The sequence below is a fragment of the Gracilinanus agilis genome, chromosome 2, assembly GCF_016433145.1.
Source record: "Gracilinanus agilis isolate LMUSP501 chromosome 2, AgileGrace, whole genome shotgun sequence".
Classification (NCBI taxonomy): Eukaryota; Metazoa; Chordata; class Mammalia; order Didelphimorphia; family Didelphidae; genus Gracilinanus; species Gracilinanus agilis.
This window is the reverse complement of record NC_058131.1, coordinates 504,268,962-504,291,338: the sequence shown is the minus strand read 5'-3', so window position 1 is coordinate 504,291,338 and position 22,377 is coordinate 504,268,962. Positions and strand designations below refer to the sequence as shown.

The following is a 22,377-nucleotide window of genomic DNA, read 5'->3' as shown; positions in this document are numbered from 1 at the left end:
TTTTGTAATTTTTCTAAAAATCCTGTCAGATTGGCTCTGAGGTTTTACCTCAGGGATCAGACCCTCTAGGATGGACTTAGCCATTTGATAGCAATCCTAACAGGTTTTGGAGACAGCTTTTGGAATATATTAAACTAAATACTGAGGGTCATAGATAGGTAGTTTAGTCAGCTTTTGGGGAACACCTAGATAGAACTAGGGAGCTGGTAAGTTAGCTGGAAGACTCAAAGGCTCCCTCTTGCGAGGGATATAGAGGGTTTTTTTTCCTGAATAGCTAGATCCCTTAGAGTTAGGGATCCCTTGTTCTGATCATCAGTTTGTATCCCCACTTATAATAAAAGAGATACTGATTTTATATATCAGTTGTCTCCAAGGTGTTTGTGCAACTGGCCAGAGAGATCCTGGCTGGGTATTCAGGGAGATCCCTAAATGGATCTACCACTATCTACTCTGGGTCTCTTTCTCCATTATATCTTTTTTTTAATTGACAACTGGTACAGGATAAGAACTTAGATCTCTGGGCATTTTAACCTCTGGTTAGTGAGAGTGAAGCAGAATCACTTTCATTGGGCCAGTTGCGCAAACACCTTGGTGAAAATTGATATATAAAATCAGTATCTCTTTTATTATAAGTGGGGATACAAACTGGTAATCAGAACAAGGGATCCCTAACTCTAAGGGATCTAGCTATTCATGAAAAAAAACCCTCTACATCCCTCACAAGAGGGAGCCTTTGAGTCTTCCAGCTAACTTACCAGCTCCCTAATTTTATCTGGGTGTTCCCCAAAAGCTGACTAAACTACCTATCTATGACCTTTAGTAGATAGTTTGATATAGTACAAAAACTGTCTCCCAAATCCGTTAGGATTGCTCTTAAACGGCTTACTCCACCCCAGGGGGTCTGACCCCTGAGGTAAAACCTCAGAGCCAATCTGACAAGATTTTTAGATAAAACCCTATTGGAAAGCACAGCAGGTATGATCAGATCCTTTTCCAGATATTCCCAGTCAAACAGAGTACCTCCAAAGATGATTTAGGGGTTTCTCCTTCTCCACAGTCAGGTTGAGGTAGCTAAGCTCCAAAAAGCCGCCTTTCTTCCACTCTTCTGGACAGGAAGCAATCCACCTCCTCCTGGAAATCACTAACTCACCCAGTTGTCACTTCCAAATTGTTCCTTCTCTGGCTTCTGCCTGCTAAAATCCTTTCCCTTGAGTTCCTAGTATGTGCCTTAAAGACAGCCTTCTACTTCTCTTAAATCTTATCCTATCTTTATCCTTTTCCCATTACAGTATTTAGATACAATACCATTCATTACATATATTTTAAATATTCATATTATTTCATAATTGTTAGTGGCCTTAAGTATAATGTAATTTCTCTCCTTATCTCTTCTAACCCTGCCTATTTTTATTGTTGTTTTCTCTGATGGCATGATTAAAGTCCTTACTTTTTTGAGTTTGCCTGAAGAATAATAAATAATAAATGATATTCATAAATAAAAACTAATAATAAATAATAATAAATAATAAATAAAATCTCCTTATTTTAACTCTGCCATCCTTCTCCATTTTATTGATTTATCCCATGCTCTTTTATGATTAACTGCTTATGGTGTATTTTTCCTTACCGTATTTTCTTTTATCTTTTTCCCTTCTTACCATTTCATAGATTTTGTCAGAAGAATGAGGAGAAAGAAAAGGAATGAGATCAGGACTAGAAATCCTTAGGTTCAGTGGTCTGATCCCATTTACTCCTCTTTAACTCCTCTCTTCACCCAGGTCATATCCTGGTCATTAGCTCTTATGGTTTTTTTTTCTCTCCCTCCTTTTGATCCTTCTTTTATGATTTACTTTCTGAAGTTAATAAAACAAGTTTGTCTTGCTTATAACTAAACTCTCTCTGATGCTATTTCTCCTCTTATGCCCTAAGGTGCCACATACAGCTAAGAAATGTATATTCGTCTTTTGTTCCTATTTATTAAACATCAGAGATATATCATGTTTAATTTTTCTAATATTCTATTTAAGCCTTTGATGTCTTGTTTAGCATTTTCCTAGATTTGTCTGTTTCTGAAAAGGATGCATTGAGATCCACACCTATTATAGTTTTGCTTTCTATTTCTATCTGTGATAAAATTGGCTTTACCATCAAGTATTTATATGCTTTTGACATTTTGTGAATATATATTGATGATACTATTTCATTATCCATGGTGCTTTTAAGCATAATGCTCTTTCCCTTATATCTTTTAACCATGTCTCTTTTTACCATGGACTTGTCTGAGATCATTATTGCTCCTCCTGCTTTTTTGAGTCTGCTTGAAGTGTGTTGCCTCATTTTAATGCTATGAATCTTTGTTTCAAGTGTGTTTTTTATAAATCACACTTGGATTCTCATTTCTAATCCATTCAGCCACCCATCTCTATTTTATAGGTATCACCATTCCATTCATGTTCACTGTTATGTTTCTTAATTGTGTATTTCCCTCCATTATCTTCTTATACTTTTTCATTTTTCCCTAATAGGCCCCTTTTTACAAAGAAAGTAGAATAGAAAAAGAAGGAATCTTAAAAAGCATTATAAATTTGTAATCGAAGTGGTCTGCTCCTCTTCTGCCTGTCCTCTTTTTGCCCAGCCAAGTTCCCAATATGTGGGTCTTCTATTTCCTTTTTCCCTTTTAAATCGCTCTTAATAATCAATGCTTCAAAATTAAAGTGTGTTTTGTCAGTCAGTAAGCATTTATTAAACACCTACTGTACCAGGCATTGTACTAAGCCCTGAGAATATAAAGAAAAGTAAAAGACAATCCCTGCTGTCAAAGAGCTTACATTGTAAGGGGAAAGAGACAACATATAAACAATTGTGTAGAAGGACTATTCTGTCCCTTACACTACTCTTCTTATACTTCCACCTGTACTTTGATTTTGGAATATAATGGAATATTTCAGAAGAAAATAAATAGCCCAGTGCTTTCTCTTTCTGTGGCATTCTGCACCAGATGTTTAGTCTGCTCCAGACTCTTCATTCTGTTTTCTTTGTTCCATGCTGACTCATACAGCTTCATAGTTTGATACTTTCCTTTTGGGTCTAGTTACTATATTTTGTTAGTGATTCTTCCATCCTGAGAATGAAGTAACTATGCTCATTTAATTTCTAATATATACCTTACTTTGGGACTGAGGGGTTATTGTCCATTCTTGCTGTGCAGACCTACCTTTGGTACAGATTAGGAAAATGCTGAGAACTGGGGGACATTTAAGCCACTGAAGCCAGTGATAGGTGAAATTAATATTTTTGGAATTCCTATGAGTTGTCTAAAGCTTTATAAGAGTCATTTAAGTCACTTTTCTAGTCCATATTAATATGAGAAAAAATGCTAGCATGAACCATTACAGGATTCTGGGAATGATACCTCATACCCTCTTGTTTGCATTAGGTTTCCTAGTAGAGTTAACAGGTAAAGTGATGTGATGTGAATTTGCTCCTGCAGTATACAATTCCAGTAAATGATACCTGCCAGGAGAAGCTGATCATAGAGCACACTAAAAGGGAACTTAGAGAGCATCTAATCTAATCTCTAAGTGTTAAAAATGAAAAGGCTGAGTCTCAGAAGGTTTATAATTGGCCCAGGGCAAGCCCACACTGAATCCTGTGGCTCCCTGTTCTTGGCCCAGTGTTCTTTCTACTGTACTGCACTGCTAATCTATTTAATTTCAAAAGCATAGAAAAGGGGGCAAAGTGATAGTTCCTTACCTGAAGATACAGAAAATTTTGTTCAATTCCTACAAGAGGTTGAAACTATCCGTTTCAAAAACTTGGTATATCCTTTTGGAATCAATCTCTAAAATCCTATCCATTTTTAGCATTCTGGTATGAGATCCCTTTGATTTTTCTGGTTGCACAGCCCCTCTGTTAAAAGAGAAATCTGTAATCCCATTATAACACTTTCCTTGGAAAATAGATCCACAACCACCGAACAAAAAGTTCCAAAGAATGAATTTTGATTATCACCCTTAATACGGCCTTGGTTAAAGGGAATTATTATATTAGGAGAATCCTTGAAGGAGCAAGATTTAGAAAATCTGGACAATTTCCTGCTGTCTTCCTAACCCCTATTCTTCCTTTTCCCTTTATATTAGACATGTATTTAAAAACATACATTTGCAACAAATAGACATAGTCAAGTCAAATGAATCCCCACAGTATCCATATCCAAAAGTACATGTTTTATTTTTACACCTTGAATTCATCACCAATGTTGGGAACTAGGTAATAGGCTTCATTGTAGGCTCTCTGGAGACATGGTTGCTCATTGTTCCGATCAGAGTTCTTAACTCTTTCAAAGCTGTTTTTCTTTACATTGTCTTTATCATTGTTCCCCTGGTTCTTGTCCCTTCACTTTGCATCAGTTGGCATCATCTGTATTCATACGACTCAGAATTTTCTGAAATCATCTATTAAGTAATTTCCTATGGAACATAATATTCTGTTACATTCATGTAGCACAGTTTATCCTGCCATTTCCTGGATCCATCCAGTTGACAGATGTCCCCTTAAATCCTAATTAATTATTTTTCTTTTAACCACTCTTTCTCCCCCTACTTTTCAGGATCAGGAAATTCTTTTGCTTGTGACTCTTCTCTCCTCTGTATTAACTTTCCCTTCCCATCCCTTCTTGCTTTCCTGTTGAGTTTGAGGTATTTTACATCATACTGTGTATATGTTTAATTGTTTCTTGTCCTCTTCAGCTAAGAGTGGAATTCATTTAGTGCCTAATCTCTCCTTTTCTTTCAGCTTATATTCATTTCTTATATACCCCACTTTTGAGAAACAATAAATCCCATTCCCTTTTTCTTCTGTTTTGCACAAAAATATATTCATTTTGGTACAACTTTAGTTTCTCCTCTTAAAGCACTCAAGAGAACCAGTTCACATCTAGCTCTTTTCTTTTCCTTATTTAAAACTTCCTCAGTACTCTGAACACATTTATTAAGGTTCTTAAAGGACACTTGTTTCTTTACTCCTTTTTTAATGTTAGAATTACATCATTATACAACCCTTTCCAATTGCTCAAATAAATTTACCTTTCTGGATTTCTCTGAACTCTTGTGTTTGTATTTCAAAGTTCCTTCGCTCTTTTCATCAGAAATGCTTTCAAGTTCTCTATGCCATTAAAAGGTCCATTTTTCTTCACATAGTATTAGTACTCAGTTTGACAGGGTAAATTATCCTAGACTATAACCCTCTCTCTTTTGCCTCTTGGAATTTGTGTTCCTAGATCATGTTTCATTTATATTAGAAGTTGCTAGGTCTTGTGTGATCTTGTGTGACTGTGATTCAGTGGTACTTGAACTCCTTTTTGGGTGCCTGCTGTATTTCTTCTTTGATGTGAGAGCTCTGAATTTTGGCTGTGATATTTTTGGGACTTTTCTTTTTGGCATTTATGGCAGGCAGTGCTGGGTGAATTCTTTCTATAACTAAGAGTTTGCTCTTAATTTGCTCTATTTTCATGCTTGAAAGTTTTATTTTGCAATATGCAAACTGCATCACCAAACCACTGTTTTCTTTTACATCTTCTCTGTCCCCTCTGTGCCTTATACACACTCAACTTTGCTTACAATCACCCATTTGCTCACTTGCACAAATCCCTTTTCATAACAGCCCATAATCCTCTGTACACAATCTAAGCATGAAAAATAGTATTTTAATGTACTTTAGGTCACTCTGTACACAGGACAGATAGGCGTAGTTTTAATGTATGATTTCTTGAAATACATTGTCTGGGCATCTTTTTTTTTTAATCCATAGTTTTCAAGGAATTCAATAATCATTAAATTAAATCTCTACTCGACCATTTTTCCAAGTCAATTTTTATTAATATCTTTTGTTTTGACATTGTCTAAATTTATTTTTAATTCCTTCCACTTCCTAAGAGCCACTCTTTATTTCAAAGAATGGGCCTTTTTTATGTCAAATGTCTTAGATTTTTTTTACCTTTGGATTTTGATTTTTGAAGGAACTTTTTTATTAATTTGTAGCTGTAATTTAGGTTTATTTCATTGGAAAATTGAAATTTATATCATGTGCTTAGCATAAGTCAGTTTAGTGGAAGTTGAATGATTATATATTTTGAAATATAATAAATGGTGAGTTGATGCTTTTGTATTTCTCTACAGTTATTTTTTGCTTCAGTTTCTCTTGTGGGTTGGGTTTATTGTATCTCAAAGCTTCTACTAGAATGAATAAATGCTAATCACTATTTGTATGATTCTTAATTTTTCTTTTGATTTAATGTAAACCAGGCCAGATGTTTTAGAACAATCTTAAAATGTGTGAACAGAGTATGGCAGTTAGGATGACAACTATAATCTAGTGAATTTTATTATTGTTTTTGAGGTTGACAAACATGCTGAAATGTTTGGAAATTGATAAAAGAATTACCATTTTTTTTCACTTGTTCATTTCCTACTTTTCTCTATCATTGTCGTAAAGACAGTATACATGGAGTTCTTTGTCCATTGTTTTTTAGCTTTTTGTAAGATGCATTTTTCCCTTTCCATGTAATGTTTTTGATTTTTCAATCAGTGAAATTTTCATCTATCTGTTTGAATTCCTTTCCCCTGCCAGCGTCTCTATTTCAAGCAATTTCTTCTTGCTTAACTTTCAGGTGTTGTTGCTAGCTTTTTCTTTAATTTTTGCACACTGAATTCTTCATTGTTCTCTCTTGTCTGGCTTCCTTTAATTCAGCCCACACCTTTTCAACTCCATATCCTGAGTCAAGTGTTTGAAAGCTGTTATTTAATGTTAATTAGAAGTTCTTTTTCCAGCTAGCATCGGTGCATGGAATATTTCTTCAAGCTGTGTGCTTATAGGCTCTGGCTTTTTGTACTTTCTGTGCACTTAAAAAAATTTTGAGATAATTGCCAATAAAGGTATTTTGTCTATATATTAAGGAAACTTTTCCTTTCCCATCCCCACCCCCTGTGGGAAAGTAAGTACCTCTTACTTTCCACATGGAATATATAGCTCAGTCTAATAGCGAGGATATAATTGACCAAAGATAAAATACGAATAGCATGTAGAATTGTTCATGCTTTTCCTTAGGATCTGCCCACTCAACTGGTCTATTATTTTTCTTTTTACTTCTTGCTTTTACATATATGCTCCCATAAGTGAATATATGCAAATATATGTATATGATTATATGAAACATTTTCTTTTTTTGTTGTCTCTTATTTTTGTCTTCACTTTCTTTTTATCTCTGAGTCCCATGTGAACTACCACACACTACTACCTACTAGCTGCCTATCATTGGTTTGGATCAGATGGATACCAGAGGGAGAATATATGGAAAAAGAATTCCTTCAGTCTCTGAGCTTTTGGAGATAGCAGGCCTCTTTAGATACTCTCCATTTCTTGGAATTCTGGACGGCTTCACTCTGAAACTTCATAGATTACAAGTTAATATTTCTCCAAGGATTCCTATTTCCCTTTTAAATATTTTACTGGAACTTCTATTCTATGTTCAATTATGTTGCCCTGTCATGGTACCCATATCTTATCACCAATCAGTAGTGATATACACTAAAAATATGCTGATTTAATTATTATAATCTACATAAATTCATTGGCTGCAGAGAGCTTTAAGGGATCATATGGTCTTGGAGTACCTAACCACTTATAGGGTTTCCTTTGAGACATTTGGGTCAAGAGTCATAGATTTAGAGATTCTAGGGACCATAGACACCATATAATACAACTATTTTATTTTCTAGATGAGGTTATTCATATAGGCAATATGCAGTGGTGCTAGGATTTGAACTTGGGTTCTTTGGCTCCAAATCCAGCATTTTTCCTATTCTACCATGTTGCAAATAGACTGACTTGAACTTATTCCTGATCTAGTACTAGTAGCAAGACTTGCCTTAATTGTTCTTACATTGAGAAGAATGTCTTCTGTTTTTAAGACCTACCAAAGAGATTTAGTTAATTTCTCTGGTAACCACCCTAGTGTTTTTTTACTCAGTTCAGTAATGTAAGAAATATTTATTGAGTTCTCTGATGGGCAGAGCACTGTGTTTGACATTGTAGGGGCTATAGTAAAGAATAAGACACAACCCTTACCCTTTTGGAGTTTAGTCTAATAGTAATAGCTTCATGGTTCTGAAACTTTTATTTGTATATAATTTAAATCTCATGTTAAAGGTAAGAATCACATTTTTTTCTCTCTGTCCTCAGTAGAGAAGTCAGTTATCAGTATTTATTATATACCCACTATATACATACCACATATTGGTTCAATGTGGTCCTTCAAAGTAAATTAAGTATTAGAAGGAATTGCATATGGAAAAAGTTTGCTTTTCTTGGTCCCAGACAGTAAAGTTAGGAACAGTGGGTTGAAGTTATAAGACAGACTGCAGATCAATATAATGATAAATACTATCCAAAATATCAGTTATCAGAAATTTAAAATGGAAAGCTTTAAAAGATAATGAGTTCTCCTGTCACTGAAGGTTTTTAAGCAGATTAGATGACCACTTCTTGGAGATATTATGATGAGGATTCCCTTTCAGGTACAAGTTGGATCCAATTGCCTTTATGTTGTTTTGATTCTGTGCAATAGGCATCATGATTTGCTTTCAAGGAGATCTTTAACAATGAGGAAACCAAACAGGAAAAACTTTTTATGAAGCACCATGAAGAGCACAAGTTAATATGTTATAGAGTAGAGGAGGAAATTAATCTTCCCAGAAGAGATTTTTAACTGAATTTAGAAGGAAATGAAGGCTGGGTATTAGTGAAGAAGAAAGTAGAGGAAATAGTAAATGTTCAGTCTTTATTATCTCTGTTATCTTCTCAATAACCTGTTGATTCTCTGTATATCATAGTGCTTTGAACTTAGAAGGTTCTTAATAAATGGAGTTTGAATGAGTGAATAGAAACTAAAAAAGAGGAGTAATAGTTGGCTAAAAGAAGTAGCCGGCCATTTGGTAGATACTTTTGAAGATCATAGTAAAAATTTGGCTTTAATTTTATTGACTATAAAGAGCCATCATAGTTTCTTAAGAAAGACAGTGATATAAAAATGTTGTTTGAGGAAAACTTTTATTAAGTAGATACATTAGCGATTAGGAAAGATTGAAAATTCAGAGACCATTGGAGTTCTTTGTAATCCACATTTCACACTGGATCCAACCTAGGATGGTGGTATTAGAAAGAGATAAAAAGATGGAACCAAAAGACATTTTTTTACAATCTGCTAGATGGTTCACTGGATTGAGAGCCAAGCCTGGACACTGGACATCCTGGGTTCAAATGTGACCTCAGATACTTCCTAGCTGTGTGATTGTGGGCAAGTCATTTAATTCCATTTTGGCTTGCCCTTACTGCTCTTCTGCATTAGGACCAATACTAAGTATCAATTCTAAGATGGAAGGTAAGGGTTAAAAAAAAAAGACCTTGTGTAGAAAGTCTCAACAAAACTTTGTGTCAGATTCATTGGAGTGAACAGGGAGAATGGAAGTGGAATTAGCCATCTGGAAAACAGGAAACGGAGCCAGTGATAGAAATGAAAAGCATTATTTACTATGTACAAAACATTGTGTTAAGTGCTGGGGATATAAATAGAAAATTAAGATAGACTTTGATTTCACATACTATTTGGGCGAAACAACAAATATAGAAGGGTTCAGTTTCATGGCAGATGGAAAGGTCAGGTGGTGCTTATTATGCTATGAAATTTCATGAGGAGCCAAGTGGACCTGACCTATAGTCAGAGACAAAGAGCATTCCATCTCTCAATAGAATTCCTAGCCTTCCACAATTTGACTTTAATCCACTTTTTTTTACCTTATCTTATAGTGCTTTCTTTCATATATTCTCTATCCCTGCTAAACTAATGTTCCATCCCCATCTCTCATCTTTCACCCTTTCTACAGGAAAGTATGGTTTATTCTTGTATCAAAAATTCACTTTGTATACATGTCTATCTACTAAAATCTATCTTGAAAATTTTTTATAAAGATATTTTATTTTATCAATTACATGTAGTAACAGTTCTCCACATAAGTTTTCTGAAGTTAGGTGATCCAAATTGCTTCCCTCCCTTCTTTCCCTCCAAAGATGGTAAACAATTTGAGCTGGGTTATGCATGTATTATCATGTAAAACATTTCCATATTGTTTATTTTTGTAAGAGAATACTCATGTAAAACCAAAACTCCAAAATAAAAACCCAAATAGACTGAAATGAAAAATCATATGCTTTGATCTGCATTCTGATTCTTTCTCTGGAGATAGACAGCTTTCTTTGTCATAAATCCCTCAGAATTGTCCTGGATCATTGTATTGCTGAGAGTAACTAAGTCTTTCATAGTTGATCATGTTTCATTGTTGTTACTATATACAATGTCTCCACAGTTCTGCTTATTTCACTCTGCATCAGTTCATATAGATCTTTCTAGTTCTTTCTGAAATCATTCTTTCATCATTTCTTATAGCACGGAATCTTATAGATTCCGTCACCATCACATGCCACATTTTGCTCAGCCATTCCTCATATTATGGACATCCCCTCAATTTCTAATTCTTTGCCACCACAAAAGTAACTGCTAGAAATATATTTGTACAAATAGACCCTTTCTCCCTTTTTTTGAGGGGATTGGATCTCTTTGGGATTCAGTAGTGATATTACTGGTTCAAAGGATGTGTATTGTTTTATAGCCCTTTGAGCATAATTCCAAATTGCCCTCCAGAATGGTTGCATCAGTTCACAGCTTCATCAATAATGCATTAGCGTCTCAATTTTGCCATGTCCCCTCCAACATTGATCACTTTCCTTTACTGTCATATGGCCAATCTGATAAATGCTACCTCAGAGTTGCTTTAATTTGCATTTCTCTAATCAAGAGTGACTTGGAACATTTTTCTATATGATTATGGCTGTCCTTGATTTCATTGTCTGAAAACTGCTTTTTCATATCCATTGACCATTTGCCATTTGGGGAATGATTTGTATAAAATCTATCATTTCAAACTGTACTCAAGTGCCAACTTCTCCTTTTCAGATTACTCCAATGGAAATTGATCTTCCCCTTTGAATCTCTGTTGTTCCTATCACATTCTATTTTGCATTTCACTTATTTGTGTTTATGTCATATCTTGCTTGTCAGATTGTAAGCTCATTGTGGACTGGTACTTTATCCTTTTTCATTTCTGTGATTCTCTTCCTTCTTTCCTCATAGTTCTTTTGCACATTGTAGACACTTATTAAATGCTTAGTCAATTGAATTATATTTATTTTCTCCAGTCCACTAATATTTTTAGTATTTATAGGTTTCATTTTCTAGTCCTTTTAAATATTGAATACAGTTAAATGCTGATAGGATTTCCTCATATTAATAATTCTGTTCAACAAGCATTTATTAAACAACTTCTATCCTCAGAGCACTGTGGTAGGGCCTGAGGATGTATGGAGAAGAATAAGACATTATTACCATACTTGTGAAGCTTATAAACTTAGAATGAATGAATTTTCCCTATCACTAACCATAATTTAGTGTAGGACATATCACAGAAAGAATCAGCATCAAAACTGAGATTCCTTGAAGGTGTTTATATTAGCTAGTTCATACTACATGTAAAATTTTATAAATGAATTGAATTAGGCTTTTGTTTAATCTTGAAGTTTCATGAATAAACTGGCGTTTCCTAGAAAAAAAATGTTAATATATAATCTTGACAAAATTACATTACTTTTTGGAGTCTTGAATAAATCAACTCATTTTGTATTTAATTTGGCCATATCACTTATAGGAATAATGATAAAACTTTGTGATCCTCAAGGTTTTTATCTATGAAATATGGATAGTACTTTTAATATTATCCTAGTGTTATCATAAGGCTCATATGTGATACTGTATGTAAACATAAAATACTTTGCAAACCTTGGAAGTACTATAGAAATGTCAGTTGTTAGTACTATTATAAACTGATAATAGTTATAGTCATTGAAATACTTAACAGCTTAGCAAAAGACAAGACTATAGGTTCATAATATGGCCTATTGTTATTGTTGGTTTGATGGTTGCTTCCTGAAATAAATATTTTTTCTTGTTTCTCCCTCTATCTCACTATCACAGATTACTGTTTTCCAAAGTGAAGTTGGAGTCACTCTGTCGGGGCCCAGATGAGGCCCTTCTTACCTGCAAGCACATGTTACAAATATGGAAATCTTGTTATAACCTCACTAATCCCAGGTAAGAGACCAGAGCATCCTGTTTTACATTGTCTTTGCATAGTTCCCCAATGAACAGAATTCTTTCAAATTGACATTTTAACCATTATTAACCCCTTATTAGAAATTCTTTCCTTGTTCTTTTTATACATGGTTCTTTAGGAAGCATGGTTAGAAAGCACTTCAGGAGGCAGGAAGGTATTTTAATGGACTACAAGCTCAGCCCTCCCTCTCTTCCTGCCCCCCCTTCCTCTCTCTCTCCTTTCTCCCTCTTTCCCTTCCTCCCCACTCTCTCCCTGCCCCTCTCCCTTTCCTTTTCTCTCTTCTTCTCTCCTTTCCTTCCTCTGTTCTTCACTTCCCTTCCACTCTCCCCCTCCACCCCCAACCTTGTCTCAGTCAGGATAAAAGTATAGGAGTGGCCTCAGCTCTGTTTTGTTTGGCATGGAAATTTTGACTTGCTCCTCTGTTTCAGACATGGACTGGTTTACTCTTCTTAGGCAACATGATTCTGCACCCCTTCTTGCTTTTATAGGTTCACATTTTAATGGTGAACTTTATGTAGACAGCTGATCAGCTTTGTCCATTATAGATTGGAATTCCCAAACCCAAGATATCCACCAGCCTTATCTTCCCCTTAGCCAAAATTATAGGTTTGAATCACCATAAATAACTGCAAACTTGGTATGAATTAAAAGTGTGGCATGGCAGTGAAAAACCTAAAGCTATATGTTAGGTTGTATAAATAGAGACAAAATATCCAGAAAAGCAATCCCACTATATTGTGTCCTGATTGGATCCCATCTAGAATGCCATTTCAACTTCCTCATGCAGTACATTAGAGACTGTCATGATAAAGTCCGAATTTTCTTGTTATTCAGTTATTTTTGTTGTGTCTAATTCTTGAGGATCCCATTTGAAGTTTTCTTGGTAAAGGTACTGAAATGTTTGCCATTTCCTTTTTTAGCTCTTTTTAGAGATAAGGAAACTGAGGGCAATAGGGTTAAGTGACTTGATCAGGATCACACAACTAGGAAGAGTCTGAGGCTGGATTTGAACTCAGGAAGATGAGTCTTCCTGACTCCAAGTCTGGCACTCTATCCACTCTGCTACCTAGCTTCCGGTATATTCCTAGTGAGAAGGAAAATCTTGTCCACAAGTCTGGATGATAAAACCACTATTTATTATATCATGAGAAACAATATATTTAAATGGCATTTAGAGAATTCATGCAGCCTTATAGAAAAGTACTGAAAAGTCCACAAAATATTACCAAATCATTACTTGTTTAAGGAGTTCGAATCTTAAAGAAACATGTAACAGTTCTTATTTTTAAAATTTTGCTTTTATTAAGTTTTATTTTTTTAGAAAAATTTTTTTCCATGGTTACATGATTCATATTCTTACTCTTCCCTTTCCCCCCTCACTCCATAGCCGATGTGCATTTCCACTGGTTTCTTCATGATGTAACAGTTCTTTTGGTTCAGTCTTTTAATTTTTATTAAAAGTGGGATAACCACCAACTTCAGGAGGAGAACTACATAGTCTTAGGGCATCTGTTCCTCTGTGTTTTAAAGGAATAGATTCCTTTGTTAAGTGTTTTTTGCATTGTTATCTTAGGCATAGCCAAATGACTTGGTCAAGCCAGTCCAGGAGTTAATGGAGCAGATATGAAGTAAATATGGCGGCTTGAATGAGTGTTCTTACAAAAATCTAGAGATACTTTGTGAATGAAGCTCTAAATATATAGTGCTGATCATTTTAGCTGGGGACCCTAACCCCTTTTTATGGCTGTGGAACTGTTCAGGCCACTTAACTTAAACCTGCTGTTTTTTCCTAACACACATGGATGTTATAAGAATAATTCCATTTTAAGGATCAAAGTCCAATTTTTCTGAGGATAGGGACAAAAATAATATGTATTGATACCTCCCCCAAGGGTTAGTCTAATAGAAATGTCACCATGTTATCTAAATTATCCTCTTATCTTAGTGGAAGATTGAGGGCAAATCCAAGTTTAGTTCCCCATTTTTCTCTTGCTTATATCTCCTTTAAGGAGGATAAAATAAATCTACTACCTTTCTATTGCCAATTTTTACCCAGTCCTCCACACATCACCCACCTCCCCACATTTTCTCCCACTTAGCAACCAAGAATATTGAATGTAAGGAGAAAAAATAGCAAAAATTTAAAAGTTTAAAATAAACATTTTTAAAAAAAGCCTCCACTGTGTCCATATTTCCTGTCAGCTCATTGAATTAAGAGAGGAGATCAGTCTTCTTTCTGTATGTAGCATTTGTTCCTTGCATACACAATATAGATGCATGAGAAATATTTACTGAATTGATTGCTTATAGTAAGTACCCTCAGTCATCTCAGAACTGTGTGAGAAAAGAGAAGGGGCTAGATTTGCAAGGATTACTCTGTTTGACTTTTTAGTCTTCAAAAATTTCCTCCCTAGAATTGAAATAAATGCTTTTGGAATGATATCATATTCCTCTTTTCCATTTTGCTAATGTAGCTATTCCTACTACTCCCTAATAAAATTAAACCTTCTGAATATAATAAAGAACAAAGCAATTATGTGCCAGGCCAGTGTCCAATATTAGGTCAGCCTATATTGTTGCTGTTACCCAGATAATTAGATCCAGTTTCTTATTTGCTTTGATTTCATGGGTTTGCCAAGTCATATAAGTATCATCAACAGTGACCTTTTAGACGGGAAGGATCACATAAGAGAATTAAGCAAGGATGGTATAGGGCAGTGGTTCCCAAACTTTTTTGGCCTACCGCCCCCTTTCCAGAAAAAATATTACTTAGCCCCCTGGAAATTAATTTTTAAAAAATTTTAATAGCAATTAATAGGAAAGATAAATGCACCTATGGCCATCACCGCCCTCCTGGATTGCTGCAGCACCCACCAGAGGGCAGTGGCGCCCACTTTGGGAATCACTGGTATAGGGAAAGGGAGGAAGAAATCTCACAGTATCATAGAATTTGAGAGTTGGAAGTGACATCAGTGCCCATCCTAGGTACTTGATCCAAATCTCTATATCTGATCTCTTTTAGCTAGAAGTCATTTGTTTTCTGTTTCCATTGGCATTTGCTTTTACCTATGCTAAGAACATGATTTCCACAGCTATTGCTGTTGATGTTACAGAAGACAACATGGGTAGTAAGGCAGCAGTCAGAATGGGGAAAATGGCTCACAAACCTTGAGCTAGTAGTGTGCAAGCCCCCATGTCAGATCACAGATTAGAAGGGAATTAAAAGCCTTTAGTCCATGGCTTTGAACAGTTTGAAATAGCTTTTCAAATGCTATGAGCAAAGTGGTGGGTGGGATTTTTCTGTCCATGTGTTCATTTGCCAAGGAGTTTGTCACGTAAGAGAACCCTGTTTTTTACTATGTTAAGCCTTCAGATATGCTTACCACATGCAGGATAGAGATTTACCAAAAGTGTTGTATCCTTTCCATTGGGACTTTATACTGAAAATTTCAAAAGTGTTTTAGTTCTTATGCCAAAGTAACTTAATAATATAAGATAGCGTGAATTCTGACCTGCTTTTTATGTTCAGGTTTGAAGCTTTTCTGTAAACTGAGTTTTAGGTATTTCAATACTGAATAATATTAGCAATTGCTTTAAAAAACAACCCCAATCTACATATGTTTTTGGAAAGATCAAATTAAAGGAGACGAATGATTGTGAGCTCCTATTGCTTTATAATAATCTGATTTTGAGAATGTTAGTTGTGAAATGTTGTAAAATTGTGACCTTAGGGCAGGCATATGTATTATTGTAAAACTACTGACAGCCTATAGTTCTGCCACTTAACACCTTCTCCACTGTCCTTTGGATCCCATGGCACCATTGCAGGACTGTAGTGCAAGGACAGGAATTAATAGGACCAGTTGTAAAACTGCTTTCCCTTCTATTTCTTTGACCCACCTACAACTACTGTCCAGGAGATAAAGGCCTCTGAGAGATTGCTGGGGAAAGGAAAAAGAAATTTCTCCAAACTTTATCCAAGGGTTAGTTAATATCCTACTGAAATCATTCATTTGTAGAATACCCACAATTAAAGGCAATAGAGCTTGACTGAGTTTTGTAGAGATTTTAGTGAAGCTAGGTGAGACATAACTCATTTAATGAAATGAAGCAAAGGAGGGTTAGTGTTTTTGAAAATTGGCACTTTGTTTTTAAAACAGGATTACTAAAACATTTAACTTTCAATATGATCAACTCTTTATTTTCTGTTTCATTGAGAAGTAAGATGAGTGAGATGTATAGGACTGAAAAGATCTATATATTTCTCCAAAACTTTATTTTTCCTAACCAGAACTACATCAAAATAATATGATAGATTAATTTTTTTTGCCTTTCTCTGGTCTTCTTTTATATAAGATGCTCTGAATAGAGGGTGTGGGGGTTAGGAGAAGGATTTTCAGATTTAAAGAGCCTAACAGAATGATTTTGTTAGACAGTATCCTCAAATGAGAAAATGGGAATTCAAAGAAAGAATTGATTTAGCTGACTTCCCAGAAGGAGAAGGTAGAGAGAATATGAGGAAATTGTGTCTCAGTCAGGATTATGAGTTGCCATGGTTGCCAAAGGTGTTACCTCCCTCCTTCACCTGATGGGTCATATGAAAGTCAAATCTTGAGTATTTATGAATCTGTATCATGTAAATGGAGAACTACAGATTGCATAAGACACCCAACATAATTGTTAATCAGCCACAAAAGCCTGATTATTTTTAGAGAGTGAGAATTTTCAGTGTGGAAACAAAAGCATCTCTGTTTTCAATAGATAATTGTTGCTTTTACACTTTTTTGAAAAGAAAATATGGAAGGTAGAGCAAGAAATGTAATGAATCCTGTTCTTCACTCAGTCAGTTGACAGGCAGGGAGAACATGGATCCAATATTTCTGTCAGTAATTGAAGTTTCACACATTAAAATAGTAGTAATAGACCTTAATTGTGTTGATTTCCAATATCTAATAACCTCTGCATAACTGACCAGCCATTTATTACCCAATGCCCAAATCATAGCTGCCCTTCGTTTCCAACTTCTTAAAAGTGAGCACAAAGGTTGAAGATTGATTGCCCTTGGGAAGTATAACTCTCTTAGTATCTGTAACATAAATAAGCAATAAAGTATAATACCTTACTTTACCAGTATTTACTTGTATTATGCATATAACAGTTCACCTGCCTCACAGGATTGTTCTGAGGATCGATAGGATAATTATATTTAAAGTATTTTTATAAACCTTAAAGTGCTATATGAATGCTAGCTGCCACTATTACAATTAGCTGAATGTGGAAGACCTGGTGAAGACACTGAGGCAGACTTGTTCAGGGCTGCACAACTAGCTACTGACCAGTCAAGAATAAAAAATTGTTTTTTTCTTTATCCCAATCTCAAGTCCATTTCAGAAGGCCACTAATAATATGAACTCTTCACAGTTCTCCAATTTTGACTCTTTAAGTCAAGCTTATAGGGTTATGTAAGAGGGAAAAGGTTTTTTTTGATTGGATATATTAATATTTAAAGGTGTGGTCACCAGGGAATTGAATAATTATCAATCCCCAATTAAAGAATAACCTCATGTCAAAATGACTTTTATGGAAGTTTACTTACAAATGAAAAGAGAGAGAGAAAGTAAGAAAATTAGAGAGAGGATAAGGTAAGATAATTAATTTGACACGCTAAATAATTTGTGTTCTGGTCTCTGGTTTAGCCCAAGCAGATCTAACTAGTCTTCAGGCTGAGGTCTGAGGCCTGAAGCCTGAAGACTGGAGATGAATGAAGCAAAAGGTTCAGTCTCAGAATCTCTTTTTAAAGAGCAGTTCCTTTAGAGAAGTCAAAGAAGATTTAGTCTTTACACTCACCACGTGTAATTCTAAGGGAAAGACTTAAGAACAGTCTCACCAAGTCTAAGGTCTCAGCCAGTGCTCTTCCAGGTTCAAGTCACGAACAAGAAGGGCTCCTTCACATCCAAGACACGAACAAGAAGAGTCCCTCCAGGTCCAAGACACAAAGGAGAAGAGAGTACTCCAGGTCCAAGACATGAACAAGAAGAGCCAAAAGGGCAGAGCCCCGGAAGTTCTCTTAATTTATCCAGGCCATTTCTTTCGTCACTTCCTTTGCCTTCCTCTTAGTTTATGTGTCCAATCACAACAGACGCTTTTCTTAGGACTGCCCAGGGGGCAGTCAGTCAATTCTGATTCATCACCCATTTTTGCACACGTGGGTCACAGACCTCCACACTTGAGAATTAAGTGGAGTTGTTTACACTTTTGGTGATTAGATTTAAGAATGGGCAAGGTAGATTTAATCTCATTATCACAGTTATGACAAGATTAACACTTAAAACAAAGCATCTTGAGTTTATTTCCTTGGATCTTAAAAATTAAAATATAGCCTTTTTATACAAACACATCATGTACTTCTTGTTATTAGATAATTGTGCTATATTTTCAGAGTCTTCCAAAATATTTCCAAGTGGAAATGAAGGGGTTATGCCCCAAGGTTTAATTATTTACAGTGTTAATTAAAGAAAAATCTGTGAATAAACCAGTGTTGAAAATTTGTTATATTAGTCCAAATGGAGATCACTGATGACTATTGATCACATCCCTAAAAATGTGGTCTTTTTCTAAAGGGAAAAGTAAACACACACTGAAAAATAATACTGGTTGATTATAGGATTTAACCTGCTATATTCAAACTAAATTTAGGGGCAAGGTGTGTGTTATATACTAAATAACAATTCATGATGATAAGGAATGTGATAATAGCTTATTTTAATCATGCACTCATTCAGAGACAATTATGTTATCAATTCTAAATCAAGGAATTAAGAAACTAGTTGCCAAAATAAATGTACTATATGAAGTAATATTTGTAGCTGATAAATCATCTGTGTCCAAGAAAATTGCTTCCCATTTCCCAAGGAGATAACTAACTACTTTATTACATAGAAAAATGGCTGCTTGCAAGTAGTATTAAATGTTATACCCAATACAAAGGAAGACATTTCCCTTTCTTGTAAAATTTTATAATCTTGTAACAAAAATTTAATCTTCTTCCTTGATGCAAAAAGATTTAAATCCTCAGTGGCAGATAACATTATTGTTCAACTTTCAGTTGGTTTTGTAAGTGCTTTGGTAGAATACCAGAATATACAAAGAAAAAATAGTTTTGTTTTGTTTTTTTTTTTTTGCTGTATGTAAAAAATTCTAGAATTAGCTCAAAAGCCAAATATCTGTGGCATGATAGTAGTAGTTGTTATTGTTGTTGTTTTTATTATAATGATAGTAAAATAACTTGAAATTATACAATGCTTTAAATTTGTCAAGGTGTTTTTCTTACAACTACCTTGTGAGGCAGGTAATACAAGTATTTTAATTCTCATTTTATAGATGAGGAAACTGAGACTCAAATGTTAAGTAATTTGCTCAGAGGAACAAAGTTAGTGAATGCCAGAATCAGGATTTTTAATACAGATTACCTGACTAAAATCCATTATTTTTCTGCTTCACCATCTTGGCTTGTAACTGTCTTCCACAGTACTTTGCCAGATTATTTGACCCCAAGACTGTCTTGTTTGAACTACTGTATGGTAGATTTACCTTAAGAATCCAGGGAAGAGTGGAGAGAACATTTGGGAGTCGAGACCTAGGTTTTAGTCTCAGCTCTTCCCCCCAGCTAACTGTGTAAATTGTTTGTTTGTCCTGAGCTTGTTAAAATGAGACAATTGAAGAAGATATTCCTCAGATTTTGTTACAGCTCTAAAAATCCATGACTCTTTTTAGGTGAATGATAATTTGAAGAGGAAATAATAACCTTTTTTTTTTTCCATCAAGGCCCTGAACCACCCAAGGACCCGAGTCCCAGTAACTCACTGACCCTGGATAAACCATTTAGCTACTCTTTAGCAGCTTAGTTTTTTTCTGCCAAATGGAGATTTCATATACATACTCCTCGTGGGAATCAAATGTGATAATGGTTGTGAAAGTATATTAGGCAGAATAGAAAGAATGATAATGCCGACACTGTTTGTGTGACTGGTCAGCACTTCTCTGGTCCTCAGATTCTTCATCTGTAGAATTGGGGAGTTAGATGAGATGACTGCTGAGATCCCTTCCAGCTCCAAGGTGTAGATCCTAAGTGATTATTTTTGTAAAATGTAAGACTTGCTAGCAGAAACTGAATAATAGGTGCCCTCTCCAGTTTCTGCCTTCATTTTGTGGTATAAAATGTAACAGTTCTGTCCACATTAAGTTTCTACTATATCTAAGACCTGGTGGTCTTTGTTGGGAATAAAAACATGAAAAATTAGACAGTTCCTGAACTCCAGAAATCTATAATCTATCTAATGAAGGGCCTGCCAAGACATCTAGACATAACTAGGATGTGAACAATGAAAAGGAGAGACTTGCTCAAAATGGTATAAGAAAACTGGAAGAGGGAAAGCTCACTGTTAGCAAAGAGGAAATTTGAAGGCTTTTTGGAGGAGCTGTTCCTAAGTTAGGCCTTGAAAGTAGGAGATATTTTCAATAGGCTAGAGGCCTTAGGAGGACAATGAGGTGGGAGATAGGGCAGTATTTAAAGCTGGAAAATCTCATGTTGAAGTTTTTGTTTTTTTCCCCTTACATAAGGGCAAAAATGAGGGTGATTGGAATTGTTTCTGTTTTGTTGGACACTGAAAAGCATCCCCTCTTTGAGATTCCTCTATCCATAAGTCATGATTTAGGACTCATCTTTTAATATTTGGAAAGTGATGCCAGAAGGACTGCATAATTGATTATGTCTCAAGAATCAGTATTTGACTTTTTCTGTTCCAAATGACTGACATTTCTAGCTGTGTTTTACAGTGATTCTGGACGTGGGAGCAGTCTCTTAGATAGAACCATTGCTGACAGACGACAGCTTAATACAATCACTTTGCCAGACTTCAGCGATCCTGAGACAGGTGAGAATGAAAAGCAAAGGGGAAATGTGGAGGACAAAAGCATGTTAAAAGAGACCAACAAAATTGGGGTTAGACAGAAATATTTTTCATGTAAATATTTTTTAGTTCTTAATTTGTATTTTTTGAGCTTTTTTTATAAGTACTTATGTGCATTTAGGGTAGAACAGCTGGTACCTGCCCTAGCCAAGTCTTTGGGAAAGTTCACATTCTCACTCTTTCTGGGAGCTAAAAATTAAAAACAAAAACATAAACAGGTCATGTTGTCACTTTCTTGTCTCTCCCTTCTTCCTTCCCACAACCCTGGCAGTCCTTCTCCCTTTCTTGCCCTAATAATGGTTTTTCAGGCTTTTTTCTTATCACTTTCTTTTTAGACTCCACTCTTTAGTTTATAATTAATTGCTTTTGAATTGATAAAGAAGACAAAGCACATACACCAAAGACACCCCCATGTTGAAGATTTCAAGTTCCAGACCTCCATATCAGCCCTCTCTAAATCAAATACTGCACATGTTCATTAAGAGCTCCTCAGGGTGTCATCCTCTGTGCAAATACACCCTGTCATTTGGATTTTCCATATTTGCCTAAGAACTGTGTAGTGTAAATATGCCTCTGTGATTTCATAAACCAAAAGCAAGTCACATTGAAAAACTACTGGCTGTTCAGTGACAATTTGGAGACTCGGCAGACTCACAAAACAAAATGAAATTCACTCAGATTCTAGTCTCAAAATAGTTTAGTGCCATGAGCCTGTATTTTGAACCTTATACTGTAGTACCCAGTGGATGATTTAATCCCCATCTGATTCTGCCTTATAATTTTATGAACTGGTTCTAGCACCTGTGCCTTTTTAGTTGTAGACTATTAAGCTTTTATAGCAGGACACTTCCTCTGCCTGACAGAGCCCTTTAAAACACATCCACGCAAAGAACACTCACTCATGTAGATCTTAAAGCTCACCACCTCAGGAGAGTGAAGCCTCCTAGTAGCTGTCAACATGGTAAGGTACCCAGGACATTCATTCCAAGTGTGCAGTTTAACCCAGGCTGACACCAGGGTTGATTCACACAAACTACATTGACACAGCTGTGGAGTTTACTTTATCATTTCTCTCTGTCTCTCTGTCTCTCTCTGTCTGTCTCTCTGTCTCTCTGTCTCTCTGTCTCTCT

General features: G+C 35.4%; 1 protein-coding gene across 3 annotated transcripts in view; it reads left to right on the top strand.

Annotated features, from left to right (window-relative positions):
- TTC7B (tetratricopeptide repeat domain 7B) overlaps positions 1 to 22,377 on the top strand; it is a 342,224-nt gene that overhangs the window by 201,695 nt on the left and 118,152 nt on the right. For all 3 annotated transcript variants that reach the window (XM_044665011.1, XM_044665010.1, XM_044665009.1), the window contains exons 14-15: positions 12,140 to 12,256; positions 21,114 to 21,211. In XM_044665011.1, coding sequence (XP_044520946.1) covers positions 12,140 to 12,256; positions 21,114 to 21,211 — 215 coding nt within the window. The remainder of the gene's footprint in view (positions 1 to 12,139; positions 12,257 to 21,113; positions 21,212 to 22,377) is intronic.